This window comes from Amphiura filiformis, chromosome 8 (genome assembly GCF_039555335.1).
Source record: "Amphiura filiformis chromosome 8, Afil_fr2py, whole genome shotgun sequence".
In the NCBI taxonomy this organism is placed as follows: domain Eukaryota; kingdom Metazoa; phylum Echinodermata; class Ophiuroidea; order Amphilepidida; family Amphiuridae; genus Amphiura; species Amphiura filiformis.
This window is the reverse complement of record NC_092635.1, coordinates 49,661,317-49,675,989: the sequence shown is the minus strand read 5'-3', so window position 1 is coordinate 49,675,989 and position 14,673 is coordinate 49,661,317. Positions and strand designations below refer to the sequence as shown.

The 14,673-nt window shown below is 37.7% G+C and overlaps 1 protein-coding gene across 1 annotated transcript in view; it reads right to left on the bottom strand.

Annotated features, from left to right (window-relative positions):
- LOC140158383 (solute carrier family 12 member 1-like) overlaps positions 1-14,673 on the bottom strand; it is an 88,345-nt gene that overhangs the window by 52,784 nt on the left and 20,888 nt on the right. The window contains exon 2 of the mRNA XM_072181476.1: positions 7,535-8,234. Coding sequence (XP_072037577.1) covers positions 7,535-8,158 — 624 coding nt within the window. The 5' untranslated portion in view covers positions 8,159-8,234. The remainder of the gene's footprint in view (positions 1-7,534; positions 8,235-14,673) is intronic.

The following is a 14,673-nucleotide window of genomic DNA, read 5'->3' as shown; positions in this document are numbered from 1 at the left end:
TTACAAGTAGTTATTTTCACGTACAGATATTTTCAAAGACTTTTGTGTGTGTGTTCAAAAAATTCACGCCTTACTAATTTAAAAATTCCAATTTTTTTTTCAAAGCTGAATAAAGTTGTAAGTTTTAATTCTTGTTGCTAACTTCTATTGAACAGCCAGGGATAGTTGGTGTATTGAATTAGCATACATGTAAAGTAGCTATTTTTTGTTTTTTTGGGAAATCATGGCTTTTTTTGTTGCTTTTTTTGGACACTTGAGGTACGTTTTCAAGTTTTCCATGTCATGTTTTCCTCCTGTGCTTACGATATCAATGTTGCAACCTGTTGATTTGGTGAATACCCCACTAGAGACCCCAATATTGTATTTCTTTATCACAAAATTTACAAAAAACACTCGCGAAAGAAACCACTTCATCTATACAATATATCCACATCTCTGTGAATATTGAACACTGTTTTTATAGTTCGGTATAAAAGCATAGTATAATAGCTACTATCTACTTTAGTAATTTATGCTAAAAGTGGAAAATGAAACAACAGAAATATCTGAAATCTACATTTGTAATTTTAAAAATGCGGAACAAAACCGTAAATGTAACTTCCTGAAATTGAAGCTTTACTATGTAGATAACATAAACAGTGAAGCAGGTGCTGCCTGCAATCACTTCTGAGTATCAGTTCCATTTTTACACTCTAAAAAATAAATTTACTCAACATTGATTAAATAGGGAGCTACTTGTTCTGTCAAATAATGCAAACCTTTTAGGTCCGATTTCTCGAAGCTTGGCTTGTAGTCGGGCTTCCTATGCCAGCAGGCTAGTCCTACTAATGTCGATAAATTTTGTTGATTTCTCTTTATATTAGCTGATTTAGCTATGTTTCATTTGACAAAACAGGATAATATTTTAAATCACAAAACATTAGTGGGATATTTTTTTTTGAATCGGGACTTGCGAGTAGGGTTGTGTTTCTGTTATATGACCTAAGTTTTACTCAGAGCTCTACAAGGTTTCATTCTTCAACATTAAGAAAACATTGATATTTAGAGTGTAGCAAATTTGCAACAGTTCCGATCATGTGGCCTGTATCAATATCAATATCATAATATAATATCATAGTAATATTGACACCCATGATGAAAACTGTTGGAACAGTTCAAGTCTCAGGTGTCTGAGATGTTGAAAGCTTTTTGGAGTTTCACAAGGAAGGATTTTATGCAATCAGATTGGTGCACCTCATGGTAAATCCCCTCTTGGGGTAATCCATATGGGAGGAGATCAGCACTGATGTGCACCGATGTGGATTGTTTTGCTTCTAACTAAGCCTCATCAAAAAGTGTTGGAACATGTTGTCTTGGACTTCAAATACGGGCCCATTCCCCTGTGCAATGTTGGATTTGGTTATGCCCCACTATACAATTTTTCACCCTGATGTGGCAGTGACATCAGTGCGCATCTCATTGGGCGCAGCCTCAAATCGCTGGTGTACCGTGGTGTACATACACACACGCTTAAAGACACGCCACATAGATGTGCGAGCGAAACAGCTGCTTCAACGCATTGACATCAGTGCCACATATGGGTGAAAAATGGTACAGAGCCACCCAAGATTGATTTGTGGGGAACAGAGCAAGGATTAAAGTAGTGGGAGAGGGTTCAGGCTTCTCACTAACAAAAGCACAATTCTAGAATGTCAAATATAAGGGAAATGGTTTTAAACTATTTTATACAAATGTTTCAACTATTTTGGATTGTAGATTCTAGTGAAAGACCCCTAATTTTGAATTGCTGTCATCCACCCATCTATATAGTTCCCCAAATTAACAAAAATACAAAGATTTTAATCTTAAAATATTAAAATATCTTCTCTTTCATTAGCTGAGTTTTTTTCTGAAAGTGAAATTAAGTGGGTTGGCAGGTTTGAATGTAGTGTTTGTTTGCAGACTGCAGGCATGAGAATGGCTTTTTTGAAAACTGCCTGAAAAGGCGCATGAATTTGGTCTTAAAAGGCCCAAAACAGGCTGAAAAAATGTGTCAATTTGGATAACAAAACTGCCTGAATTCCAGCAAACTCATGAAAATTATCATGCCTGAGACTGTGACCTTTCAATGTGAAAAATAAATATGATTAAATAGGGGGACAAATTATTGCTTCCTTATTATCTATTCAATCGAAGCTGCAATCTACAATAGCTGCCAGGTGTCATATGTTGAAATGTATACAATGTAGAGTACAAAAAATTGTACAATGCCTATAGGGCAGCTATTGTAGATCTATAGTCTTTTTGCACATAGTTTACTCCTTGAAATGACCTCAATTGACTTGAGTAGGTATTTCCTGATTCAATCAGTTGAGGTGTCATTTAGAAGTAGGTGTGTTCACCGTGGACAAAATTGAAATCCAAATGGTGAGACACTTGGTTAATGTAAAGGACTGAAGCCAGGTCTTTTACAGTGTTGCCAACTTCGTAGTTATACCACCCAATTGGTCTACATGAAGATCATTTGCCATGGGTCGGACAACAGGGGCTCTAATTTTTCGAGCGGCGCCTGACTTTGTGTATCATTTGCAGAGCAGCGCCTTACTTTGTATGGGCGCCGAGCCGCCATGGCAGCGGCGGTGGCTCGGCGCCCCCTCTATTGAAAATTCCTGGATCCACCCCTGGACAATAGTCCTGCATCTTTTATTGCCTAAAATTGGCCTACTTTTTGAGTGTTATGCCACCGCATTATTTTTGATGTACATGTATTTTCCATTCATTTAGCCAATCTTCAAAGTGGTTTGATTCTCTGAAGTTCCGATAAAAATATATTTTATGAGTAATAGCAATTTATTCATTCAAGTGCTGTTTTTGCCCTATTGTATGATTTTTATTGCTTGGTTAAATAGCAAAATGTTTCAATACAGTTTTGGGTGTATTTTTGGACACATTACAAATTGGGAATACTTGAGTTTAATAATCATAAAGATTCACCTAATTCACCACAATCTAAAAGGGCCCTCCCGTAAAAATCCCTCCAGCAAATAAGGGCATGGACCCCCCAGAATGGACCCTAAATTCTTGTTGGGATTTTCAGAGGACAGAGCTTGGAGCTCTCTAGTTATACGTGAAATTTTCCCTAAGGCAAATGAGTCCAAGTGCACCATTAGGCGAATCTTTACGGTATTTGCCTTGTACATAGGTAGCAGGTCAATTTATCTTGCTCTGTAAGTGATGGAGACCTTTGGAAATACTGTCTATCTATTTAATGTACAATTGTATGTAATAGCAGATAGGCTGAATAAATTGAATTGTAAGCATACATTGCACTACAGAGGCCACTAAGGTTGATTGATGGAGTAAATATATCATGGTTAGTTGGTTACAATGTGAATGTATATATAAGAAGAAACAGAAGTGACTGATAATATCGTTTTCATCACTCAATAAATGTCAAAGAATTAAAGATTTAGTCACTTTATTTAGCGATTGATACACTATGGACGACAATGGCCTCATCGCAATGCCATAGTTCAATAACCTCAATTACACAATCATAGTGCAAAATTTGACCTCAAGTTGCAGAATATGAGTTTGTGTACCCAAATTTTCAAAGGTCATTCAATGAATGTGCAACTGTATTGGGGTTAAAGAAATGTACCCTGATAGATGAGCATGTTGTGGATCCTAATGATACTGCTAGTGTGTTTGCATGTTTTGACAATCACATACCATATATTGTCCGAATGATAGTGACATATTGAACTCAACTTCAACTTTATTATTTATATAATACTTCATATAATGACCATCGACTTACACATTTCTTTCGTTACATTATACCACAGCTTCCCTTCGGAAGCTTTCTTTAACTTTCCTGAGATATACCACAGCTTCCGTTTTTGCCGGGTCAAATTGAAAAATATGATTTTTAGGAGTCAGAGTCCACCATATCATTATCTATCTGATTTGTGATTTTTTGTATCAGCCACACCCAGGCAGGGTTATAGCTTCACCTGACCCGCCGGTCAGTGCTGACCAGCACTAAAAAGAAGAAAAAGGGGGGTCCCACAAATGATTTTTTCATCATATGTATAAAGAATATTTTAGGGTGATACATGTACCCCTAGCCTATCCCCGATCCCTCATGTTCGCCAAAGATTGTGCACTGAGACAGCACTCTAATTAGATAGTAAAATTAGATAGTATAAATAATCAAGCATGCCCTAAATCCTATCAATAAACTCCTAATTCTTATAATATGCTATTTTGAGTAATCAAGGTTCTAGATCTTTCAACAATATTGTGCTGTATACAAACAAATCCATTTGTGGCATATCATATTTATATTTTGATGACTGCCCCACAGTAACCTTGCTACGGCCCTGCTATTTGGGACTGATTTTGTTGCATTTCTGACTCACAAAAACTGTCATAATACAGGAACAGTTAATCCTTCACCATTAATGCTGACATACTGCCTTGTTTTCCTTCATTGAATTCCAGGCATAAAGCCAACCATAACACTCGCATTTAAGCACTGTTATTACCACATAAAATCATTCTATATTTTCTTTGATGTTTCATATGGAAAAAGGTCGTTTGGGTTTACAACCATAGGTGTGTGAATTGCATGTAAATTGAAGACTCTATGTGATGAGCAGTGGCAGTGGGAACATAGCTTGAATCATTTGATTGGATGAGGGCATCGAGGCTGAAATAAGGGGCACCAAGTTTGATTGAGGGGCCACCACCCAGTTTGTTGGTTTTTTTTTTTCAAAGAGGGTGTTTTTTAGTGTTCACTGGTTCACTTCCAGGTTTGCTTTGTCATTTTTCCGCAATTACCGATCGTGTGCGGACCGTGGTAAGCTTACTTTTACAAGATAGCATGAAAATTTGAGCATTGGTTAAAAAAAATATTGGGGGCATTTATTTATTTGGCGGAGGAGTTCAAATCAATGCATCCCCTATGGAAGACATAACCTTTTAATCTCACAAACAGGGGGGGTGTAGATTTCAAGTGAAGTCACCCATATAGGTAACACCATTTGAAATCCACACTCCCTGTGTAGAAGATTAAGGTAATCTTTTCCATAGGGGTATCATATTTACTCTATTAGTTGCACAATAGCCCAATTGGTCCAACTTGGATGCATAGAATCTTCAGTTCTTGACATTGGCTTTTTGTTGACAAATCAAGTTTATAGTTGCTGATATACACAGATTCCCCGGAATCTCAGCAGGGATTTTGGTATTCAGCATACAAGGTTACACACTATTCCAGAAATTTTCACAGCAATTTGAGCTGCTATTGACAATGATCTCCATATCTTTGTTGAACTTAGCCTCCAGGTGTGATGTTCTTAGAATTCAATAACTTCACTTGTACACTCCCTACGGTGCAAGCAGGTATACTTACATCGGGATAGTAGACAGAATTGATTTCACATTCTGCTCCATACTCATTGAAGCATAGACCATCGATGGTCCATGGTTGAAGCTATAAAATTATTAGGGACGGACCAGTTTTTGGGGAAAAAAATTCCCCCACTATCACTAAAATCTAGCCTTTGGCGCCCGCTTTGGCAGCGAAAAAATAAACCAACTTTGCCACCTTCCCCACATCAAAAACAAATATTTTGCCATGAACTCAACTTCCCCCTCCCCCACCACCCGGAAGTCAAATGGTGCATCCGTTTAATATTATTTCAGTTGTAGCTTAAAATAGATCACCAGGGTGGAAATATAAATAATAATTGGGTGCACATTCTATCACAAAAAGAGGCATGGTATTGACCATATTGCTAAGGACAAATTCCAAATTTTATAAGGGATACCTTCACAACTCAACCGCCAGTATCCTGGCAGAACCAGCAATTGAGCCCGGGTTCTATTATTCTGCACATTACAATGCAGTTAAACTGTTCCGGACAATTTCACAGCAATTTGAGCTATTATTGACAATGATCTCCTTATTTTTGTTGAACGTAGCCTGCAGGTGCATGATGTTCTAAGAATTCAATAACATCCCTTGTATAAAGCAAAAGCCAAATTTCACAAAGGATGCCTACAAACCCCAACTGCCAGCACTCCAGAAGAACCAGCGATTGGACCTGATTTCTATCATTCCGAACAATACAAACCACTTGTGTGAAAACAATTCTGGAAATTTTCACAGCAATTTGAGCTGCTATTGACAATGATCTCCTTATCTTTGTTGAACTTAGCCTCCAGGTGTGATATTCTTGGAATTCAATAACTTCTCTTATGCACTCCCAGAGGTGCAAGCAGGTACACTTACATCAGGATAGTAGACGGAATTGATTTCACATTATGCAGCTACTGGCTGAAGCTACAAAATTAAGTTTGTACTCAAACACTGTCTTAACAGAAGACAAGAATGATATGCAAGTTAACATTAAGCAGAAAATATTTATTTTTTTCCCAAGACAAACTGTGCTGAAAATGTCAAAAAAAATTGTAAACTCTAGAAATCAAGAGTCTAATACTATCAGACAATCTTTGGCACTGATTTCATTATCCAGGGTGTACTAAAGTGACAGGTTGTCAACAACAGAATATCACATTGACTCATCTCTTATGGACCCAAATCTTTTTTCACACAGATGCTATTACACCTTTTTCCACATCCCACAATGCACTATTCCAGAAAAACCACATAAGGCGACGAAAAAAACCAACCTGTTCTACGGGCGGACAGACGGACCTTTCAAGTATGGTCGGTCGGTTGGGCTATTATTAGAATAGTGACAGTGGTCCTAGATACATGTAGATCATCCGCAGATATGAGACAATTGTTTTATATTTTCAGCCTATTTTACATACCTCTGACCTTAGTGTGTGACCCTGAACACCACTATTGCACGAAAGTTCCTAAAGTGTAGAGCTATATTTATATGGCTCAAATTTGGTGGAAATAGGATTTAAACTGCCGAGACCAAATTTTAAACAAAAGTTTAACATAATGCTATTTTACGAGTTGACCTCAAATGACCTTTGACCTCAAATTGAAATGACAATTAACGCCACTAATACATGAAGGAGCCCAATAATGTAGCTATGACCCACATTTGATATAAAATTGGAACGATTGAGCCCATATTTATTGGTCAAGCTATGTGTCTTAAAAATATTGGACAAGACATAGTCGAGTGCAATATTTTAAAACTCATAGCTCGACCAATAATATATATTATATATTGGGCATAAAGCATCCAATTTTATCATTTTTATGTTTTGGATCCAATGTTTTCACACACTTAGATTCATCAATACATAATAATGGTTGTAATAGGATTTGAACTGTTCATATGAGACTAAATGTTATTACCAAAATTGTTCATGACACCAAATTTTAACCAAAATTGTTGACAGACAAACACACACACTGACTGACACACACCCCCACCCACACGACTTGTGATGCCATAAGGTCTTTTCCTTCAGATGACCTAAAAATGTTTTGTGTTATTCTAAGATGTTTCATCAGGAGGAATGTTTTTAGAAGAACAGACAACTAGTGAACTATACTAACCTTAGGTGCATGAAGTTCCCTCAAGGTTGGTCTCTGTCTCGCAATTGCTGATTTGGTCTCTTGGTTTCTGTAATAAGCCAACTTTGGTAAAGCTTCCACTGTCATTTGATTTTTTGCAGCTTGATCAAAACTCGCCTCTAAGTCCAAACCTGGACTCATCTCTCCATTTTCCACGGAGGAGACTCGGCTTGGTCTGTGCGGTTTCTCTCTCAATGTCTTCACATGGAATCTCCCTTTCATAGGAGTACTAACTTTCCTCATGGCCTTCTTAAGAGGAGAGGACGACCCATCCTCCGATTCTTTACCACTATCTGCACCGGAGGACGCTGTATGATCTGTATCACTAGGTTCTGCGATCTTCACGCTGAATCTTCCCTTCTTTTTGGTAGAACGTTTCTTCTTTGTGAAGGAAATTTTTCGAGGTGTTTCTGATGCTGACTCTGCTGAAGCATCTTTGTCTTCTTTTTTAAGAGCAGGAGTAGTTTCTTGTGGTTCTGGTTCCTCTAGAATTGTCTCCGGAGGAGACGGTTCCTCTGGAATCGTCTCCGGAGGTGATGGTTCCTCTGGAATAGTCTCCGGAGGGGACAAATCTCCTCCCCCTCCTCCTTTTTCTGTCATTTCCATGTCTTCACTACCAATGGATTCGTGCTTGATAAGAGTTTCAATCCCGTCGCCACTACTGTTCCATAGAGCTGCCAAACTAGACATGATGGAAAAAAAATTTGTTGACACTTATATAGCAAACCTATCAATTCCCATGGGGGTATAGCCTAAGTTCCGCTGCCCTCGTTCTTTTACATCATTTCTCACAGGATCTGTAAACAGGAAAGTGAATAGGAAAATCAGATTATTCAATTATTGACCAAAAGTACATAAAATTCAACTTGAAAATGTGGCAGATATAAACCATACTGTTATATAACTTTATAAGCATGTTTGTTGACATGAAGCAAAAGTGTAAGTACTGTATTCATGTGAGTCATTGTGAATATAAAAACATTAGTAGACTTAGTATTTAGATATAGAACAAGTATCTAGTTAGATTAAATGTTGGCTTTTCAGGCTATTTTCAGACTATTATTCTACTGGTGGGGGGGGGGCATACAATTTGATGAAAATTGGCAACAAAGGCCTAAAACTCATAAAAACATGTCAGCTCAAAAGAAAGAGTTTGACAACACAGAAAAAAGGACTACAAACAAAATACTAAGGTTTTGTTAATGACATTAATCATTGAGAGAATACTGTTGAACTCTATCAAGAAGAGATAACCAGGCACCTCAAGATGACGGACCAACTACATGTACCACCCCACTGGACTATTACGTGCAACTGTGATAAAGACTTGAATCATTGTACTAATACGTTAAAGATGTTAAACCATGATACTTTGTCTTCAGATCCCTAAAATGTAAGTTTTTATCTGAAGCCATCTCAGAAAAACCAGACTGGGGAGCCTTCAAAAAGGCCTAGGAAAGGCTCCACCCCCTGGGCCCCCACCTGGGCTTCTTCCCAGCACCCCACCAGGGGCCAGGGGCCCTAAGGCAGGCCCCTGGACCCCATCCATTTTGGGTTTCATGCCAAAGTGCTTATGATGCATTTTGACAATCACACTCATCATTCACAAAATAGTACTCTTCCAAAGTTTGAGGTGTGCTATTTATCATACACCTCAATTTTTTTTAACTCAAAGCCTGCATTGCTTCTCCAAGAGTTCAATGAAATTAGTATAATGTCAATGTTTGATGAGAAGTTCAAACCCTTTTTCCCTTCCTTTTCCCATTCCCCCTCAACAAATGTTGGGAAGACTGGATAGCCCAATGGGTAAAGTGTTGTCATCAACATTGAACTGGGGGAGAGGGGTGGTGATTTACATATAGTAAGCCAGAGTGTGCCAACATTCAGGGGCGGATACAGGATTTGGAGAAAGGGGGGGCACACTCCTTAAAATAAACATGAAATGTAAGAAATGGACGCTTGAAGCGTGCATCCCGGAGCGCTTGGGCGATGCAGGGGGGTGTCTGAGGGGATGTGCCCCCCTCAGAAGTGAGAAACATTTGGAAAATGAAGACCCAAGTGAAGCCATTTGGTGGACCATTTTGTCAACATTATTGTGTAAAATTTTAGTTTGAAAAAGCCTAAAATTTGCAAAAAGACGGCCCAATTGAAGCCATTCGTGGACAAATTTTGACCTCTTTTGTAAAATTATTGATTTATACCTATGTACCCATGACGTTGCGCAATATGGGGGGGTGTCTGAGGGGGATGCCCCTCAGAAATGAGAAACATTTGCAAAATAAAAACCTAATTGAAGCCATTTGGTGGACCATTTTGGCACTATTATGGTGTAAAATTTGAGTTTGAAAAAGCCGAAAATATAAAATTTGCCAGGCCACCTTTTTTCACTGTTATTGTATAAATTCAGAGTGCTGGGTGTGAAATACAGAAGCGGCACGGGCAGTTGTTTATATAGACAGGGGTGTCTGATGTTCCCCCTCCGAAATTTGGAAATTTTGCAAAGTGAAGGTCCAATTGAAGCCATTTGGTGCATCTGTTTTACACTATACATAACATATACGAGAGTATATCATTGCTTTTTAAAACAAAACAGGGCCCGAACTCAATTTGTAAAATGTTACACTGACACTTTAATAGGCCCTAGGCCTAAGACTCGGAGATTCGCAATTTAAAGCATGCATGGATCGAAGTCAGCATGGAGTCCGTATTAATACTGACTTTGGTGACAAAATGTGACGGGCCCTGCATCATTGACGGGCAATCAGAAATCAACAAGTACTGCCTAAAAGAATCCGACCTAACTAGTATCCTGCTAGTATTATAGGGCCTACTTTTGATAGACCAGACTGTGAGCTACTGTGCGGTTTATTTGGCATGGGCCTACTAATTACGTGCAATTTAACTTTTCCCCTTCTCCTTTCTCTTCTCTTTTTCTCTCCTTTTTCCTCTTTCTCTTCTCTTTTCCTCTTTTTTTTTTTGAGAGGGGGGCTGAATCCGCGCCTGGAGAGTGCCACCCGGTGTATGATACTCACTACAGATTTATTAGGCTATAGGCCCGAAGATTTTCTTTCTTTCTTTTTACGTTGTTCCGTTTTTTTTTCTTTCTTTTCTTTTCTCCTTTCTTTTCTTTTCCTCTTTTCTTTCCTCCTTCTCTTCTCTTTCTTTTCTTCTTTTTTATTTTTGGGATCCGCCAAAGGGGGGGCACGGGCGGCTGTGCCCCCCTCTAAATCACAAGATGCCAACATTAATTTCCTTGATTGTAGCTATAAGTAAATTGTATGTGTGGTCTTAGTAAGTTGGAACTAAGCTGGAACCTCTCATATGAGGTCATCTGGAACAAACCTACATGAAGCAAAGGTTGGTGCCCTATCCTCTGACATTGGTTTTCAAGGGGTGGTAGTGGGGGGGGGGGGTCAAGTTATGACTGAAATGCTCTTGAAGAGCTGCAGAGTAATCAATTGAGTTCAGACTGATTAATACATACATGTACACGTATGACATGTAGTACTTACATTGTAATTTATCATCTACTAACTCCAAAAGTTGGACATATGATATAAATATTTTTAAATTTCCGAGTAGCAACCCCACAATGTATGGTTCTATTCTATACTAGACTACCCCGTAGTCCACTTGCCCATTGTGCATACTCTGGATATTGTATTTAAGCTTAAAACTCTGATTTAATTAATGTGTGCACAATTGATAGAATTTCACATCTGATCTTTTCAGTCACCTACTCCCTCTCTTTGTTAGCTTCCCAAGTAGACTACTGACTTTGCCTTGCGGTTAAGATTTTTAACACAGGACTCTATGGAGAGTTAGGCCAATTTCTGGCCTAACTAAAATTGGCCATGATGTAATGCATCTTTAAATGGATCTGCCTTGTGATTGGTCGCCCATATCTTGCTATGGTTTAAATCTTCTGGGCCCGCTCCATTACCATTAACTACACCGTACACAACTGTCTGTGGTATTTATGGCGCTTTTGTGTTGACGCTGAAAGTTAATCTCTCATCAAACATCTAGCGCGTACTTGTGGTTAATGGACTGATAAACAAGTATGCTTGACAGTGTGTTTTTAGAGAGCAAAGTCCAGGGGTAAAGTTCTGCTTACAATTCAAAGTCCATAGTCGAATTTTCGGGGTTCGCTATCAATAAACTGGTAGATTCCAAAATCAGAATTGTTCAGTATTAAAGTGAGCCATTATAATTATGCAAGATAATGTTGCATTCAATTACTTTTATTGTCACTAATCATCTGATATTTTTAACTCTTTATGACCATTTTACTATTGAATACTTTAATTTTAATAAACATCAGTATAATTTTGAGTTCAACGAAATGGGTTCATCATAACTAATAATAACATATTTTTAATAAAATTCGACTATGGCATAGTCTAATTCTATACAAACATTAATTAAGCAGTCTACTGAGAAAACCACTTGACAATGAAAAACATAAAGCACAAAAATCTAATTCAAAGCAGTTCAAATGAAATTTGTATCCAGGGGCCCTATGTACAGGTTACAACTTCGTTTAGAAGGAAGATATGCTTTGACACCCCTTGGCCTGTTGGCATGACCCTTAAGGTGGTATTGGATGCATTTTCTACAAATAAGGAAATGCTTTGAGCATGTTTTAATTGAGTAGGGTAAAGTGCACTGATCATTATGCCTTTTGTTTGGAGCAAATCGGACATACGCTTTCCATAATACATCAATTTATATTTTCTTGTATCCTATTGTTTTTGTCAATAATCAATATAGTAAATGAGCTAAAAGGACTGGAAAGGCTCATTACTATGTAATTTTTGTCAATATTTTGCTAAAAATCAATGCATAAATGTTCAGGGTACTTTTATTTTGCATACTTTTGCCCTGAAACTTGGTCAAAGTGTTTCTAATATCTTCTAATGTATTATATAGTGAAGCTGCCCTCTAATTTGCATATTTGCATAATTAATGAGCTAATTTGCATAAATGCTAATTAATTATGCAGATATGCAAATTAGGGGACAACTTCACTATATAATACATTAGAACATATTAGAAATACTTTGACCAAGTTTCAAGGTAAAAGTATGCAAAATGAAAGTACCCTGAACATAATGCCTCCAATACCACCTTAAGGTTACACGAAGAAACGTATAAAAAACGTATAAAAGACGTATAAAGTTGTTCTCTAAAACCGCGTTTTCTCAGCAATCAAATATCGCAGTGAGTCAAATGTTGGTGCATGGATGTATCTTTACAATTTTTTTGTGTGTTTATAAAAAATTTTAGAATCCGTTTGAAAATCCTTCGTTTAAATCATTTTTACGCACCATGTTCACAAGATCAAAAACACGTTCCATGCAGTTTTTTCAAATGTTCGCTCCGTATAAAACCACGCCCGAGTGATTGTTTTCTCCTTTTTTGTATTGTACTACAAATCGATTAAAGAAATAATGTTGCCATGGGGAAGAACCAAATACAGTACCGATCAAATTTAAAAAGCCCGTTTTTGGGGAACATTTTCGAGAATCTTGTCTGAGAAAAAACTGTTTTGTGAAATTATCGATATCTTGATAACGGGGTGTTAATTTAGACATCTGAATACCTACATTATTTCTCAACATTCTGCCAATTGCTATCCCATTTGATTTTCACTCCAAATTGAAGCTAGTATTACAAAAAAACGAGGTTTTTCCTCCATCAGTTCGTTCAAAATTTCAGCGCCGACATGCGTGTTTATTCTAAGAGCCATTGGGCGGACGCGATTGTAATCAAGTAATTATATCAAATTATAGTTACATATCCGCTTCGCGAATAAGAAATCGCGTAAGCTGATGTATGGTCCAGTGGATAGAGCGTTGGACTGGGAATCTGTTATGAACAATTTTTGTGGGTTCGAGTCCCCATGTGGCTGAATTTTCTTTTTTTTTTCTCTCTTTTCTCATTTTTACTTGCTTTCTTTCCTCTTTTCTTTCTCTTTTCTTGTTTCATTTTTTTCATTTCTTTCTTTCTTTCTTCCTTTCTTTTTCTTTCTTACTTTCTTTTTCGTTCTTTTTATTTCTCTCTCTCTCTCTTTCTTTCTCTTTTTCACTATTTCTTTATTCTTTCTTGCTCCTTTCTTTTTAGTTTTATTTGATTGATTCGCTGACTGCAGTGAATCGTGATTGATTGTTTTTCACTTTATATAATTCAGAAATTTGTAGGCCTGCTAAGTCTGTCTTTTTTTTTTATTCTTCCCAAATTCGATTTGCAAATAATTGCTTTTTGATATTGTTGTTGATGTTATTGTTGTACCCTATTACATTGTAATCAGGGGAATAGCAGCATTGATTTATTTCATCAAAGATATCAAGGCTATAAATTCAAAATCAACATATTTTCCAGGGCGTAGCTTGACGAAGTGCCCCAATCAATTTTAAAATTTATAAAATCCTTATGAAAATTGCCGAAAATGGCTTGTACCCCTCCCGGCATCCGACCCGGCATGTCGCCCCTCATGTAACCCCCCGCCCACCCCCCGACTCACGAGCTCCGGGCACGAGCTAAGTTTCATGTCTTGACCGTGGATCAATATTCTATTGTAAGTAGGCCTACGTCCCAGCACGCTTGTTCATTTTCTGCATGGCTGTTTCTGTTATGAACTTACGCCCTCTGAAATCAAGCGCATGAAAAACTCTCGCTAACCTTAAGATAGATCAGGAAATGAAATATCAGGAAAGAGAAAATTGATGTAAGATGCAATTGTACATGTATTCAGTTTACTATCCCATGTATGTATGAAATGGGTCAAACGTCATTTGAAAATTTCTGGTAAATAACAAGGTTAAATTAGTAGTCTACTTTGTAGTCCCTTTAGTAAGTTTAGTTTATATCCAGTCTGCCCACATAGAAGTACAAACCAAATATGTGGCATCGGGGGTCAATGATTTGTGTCACACGCACTGCGTGTTAAAAAACGTGACACGTAAAGAGCGTGGTGCACGCGGCAAGTACAAATCGTGCAGCAGTTGGCGTGCCAAAGAAGCATTTACACACGCATTGCACTGAAATAATTATTCTCATGGGTCACTCCATATGAAATCAAGGAGGTCCCCACCTGACCCCCTCAGATTTGCTTTATA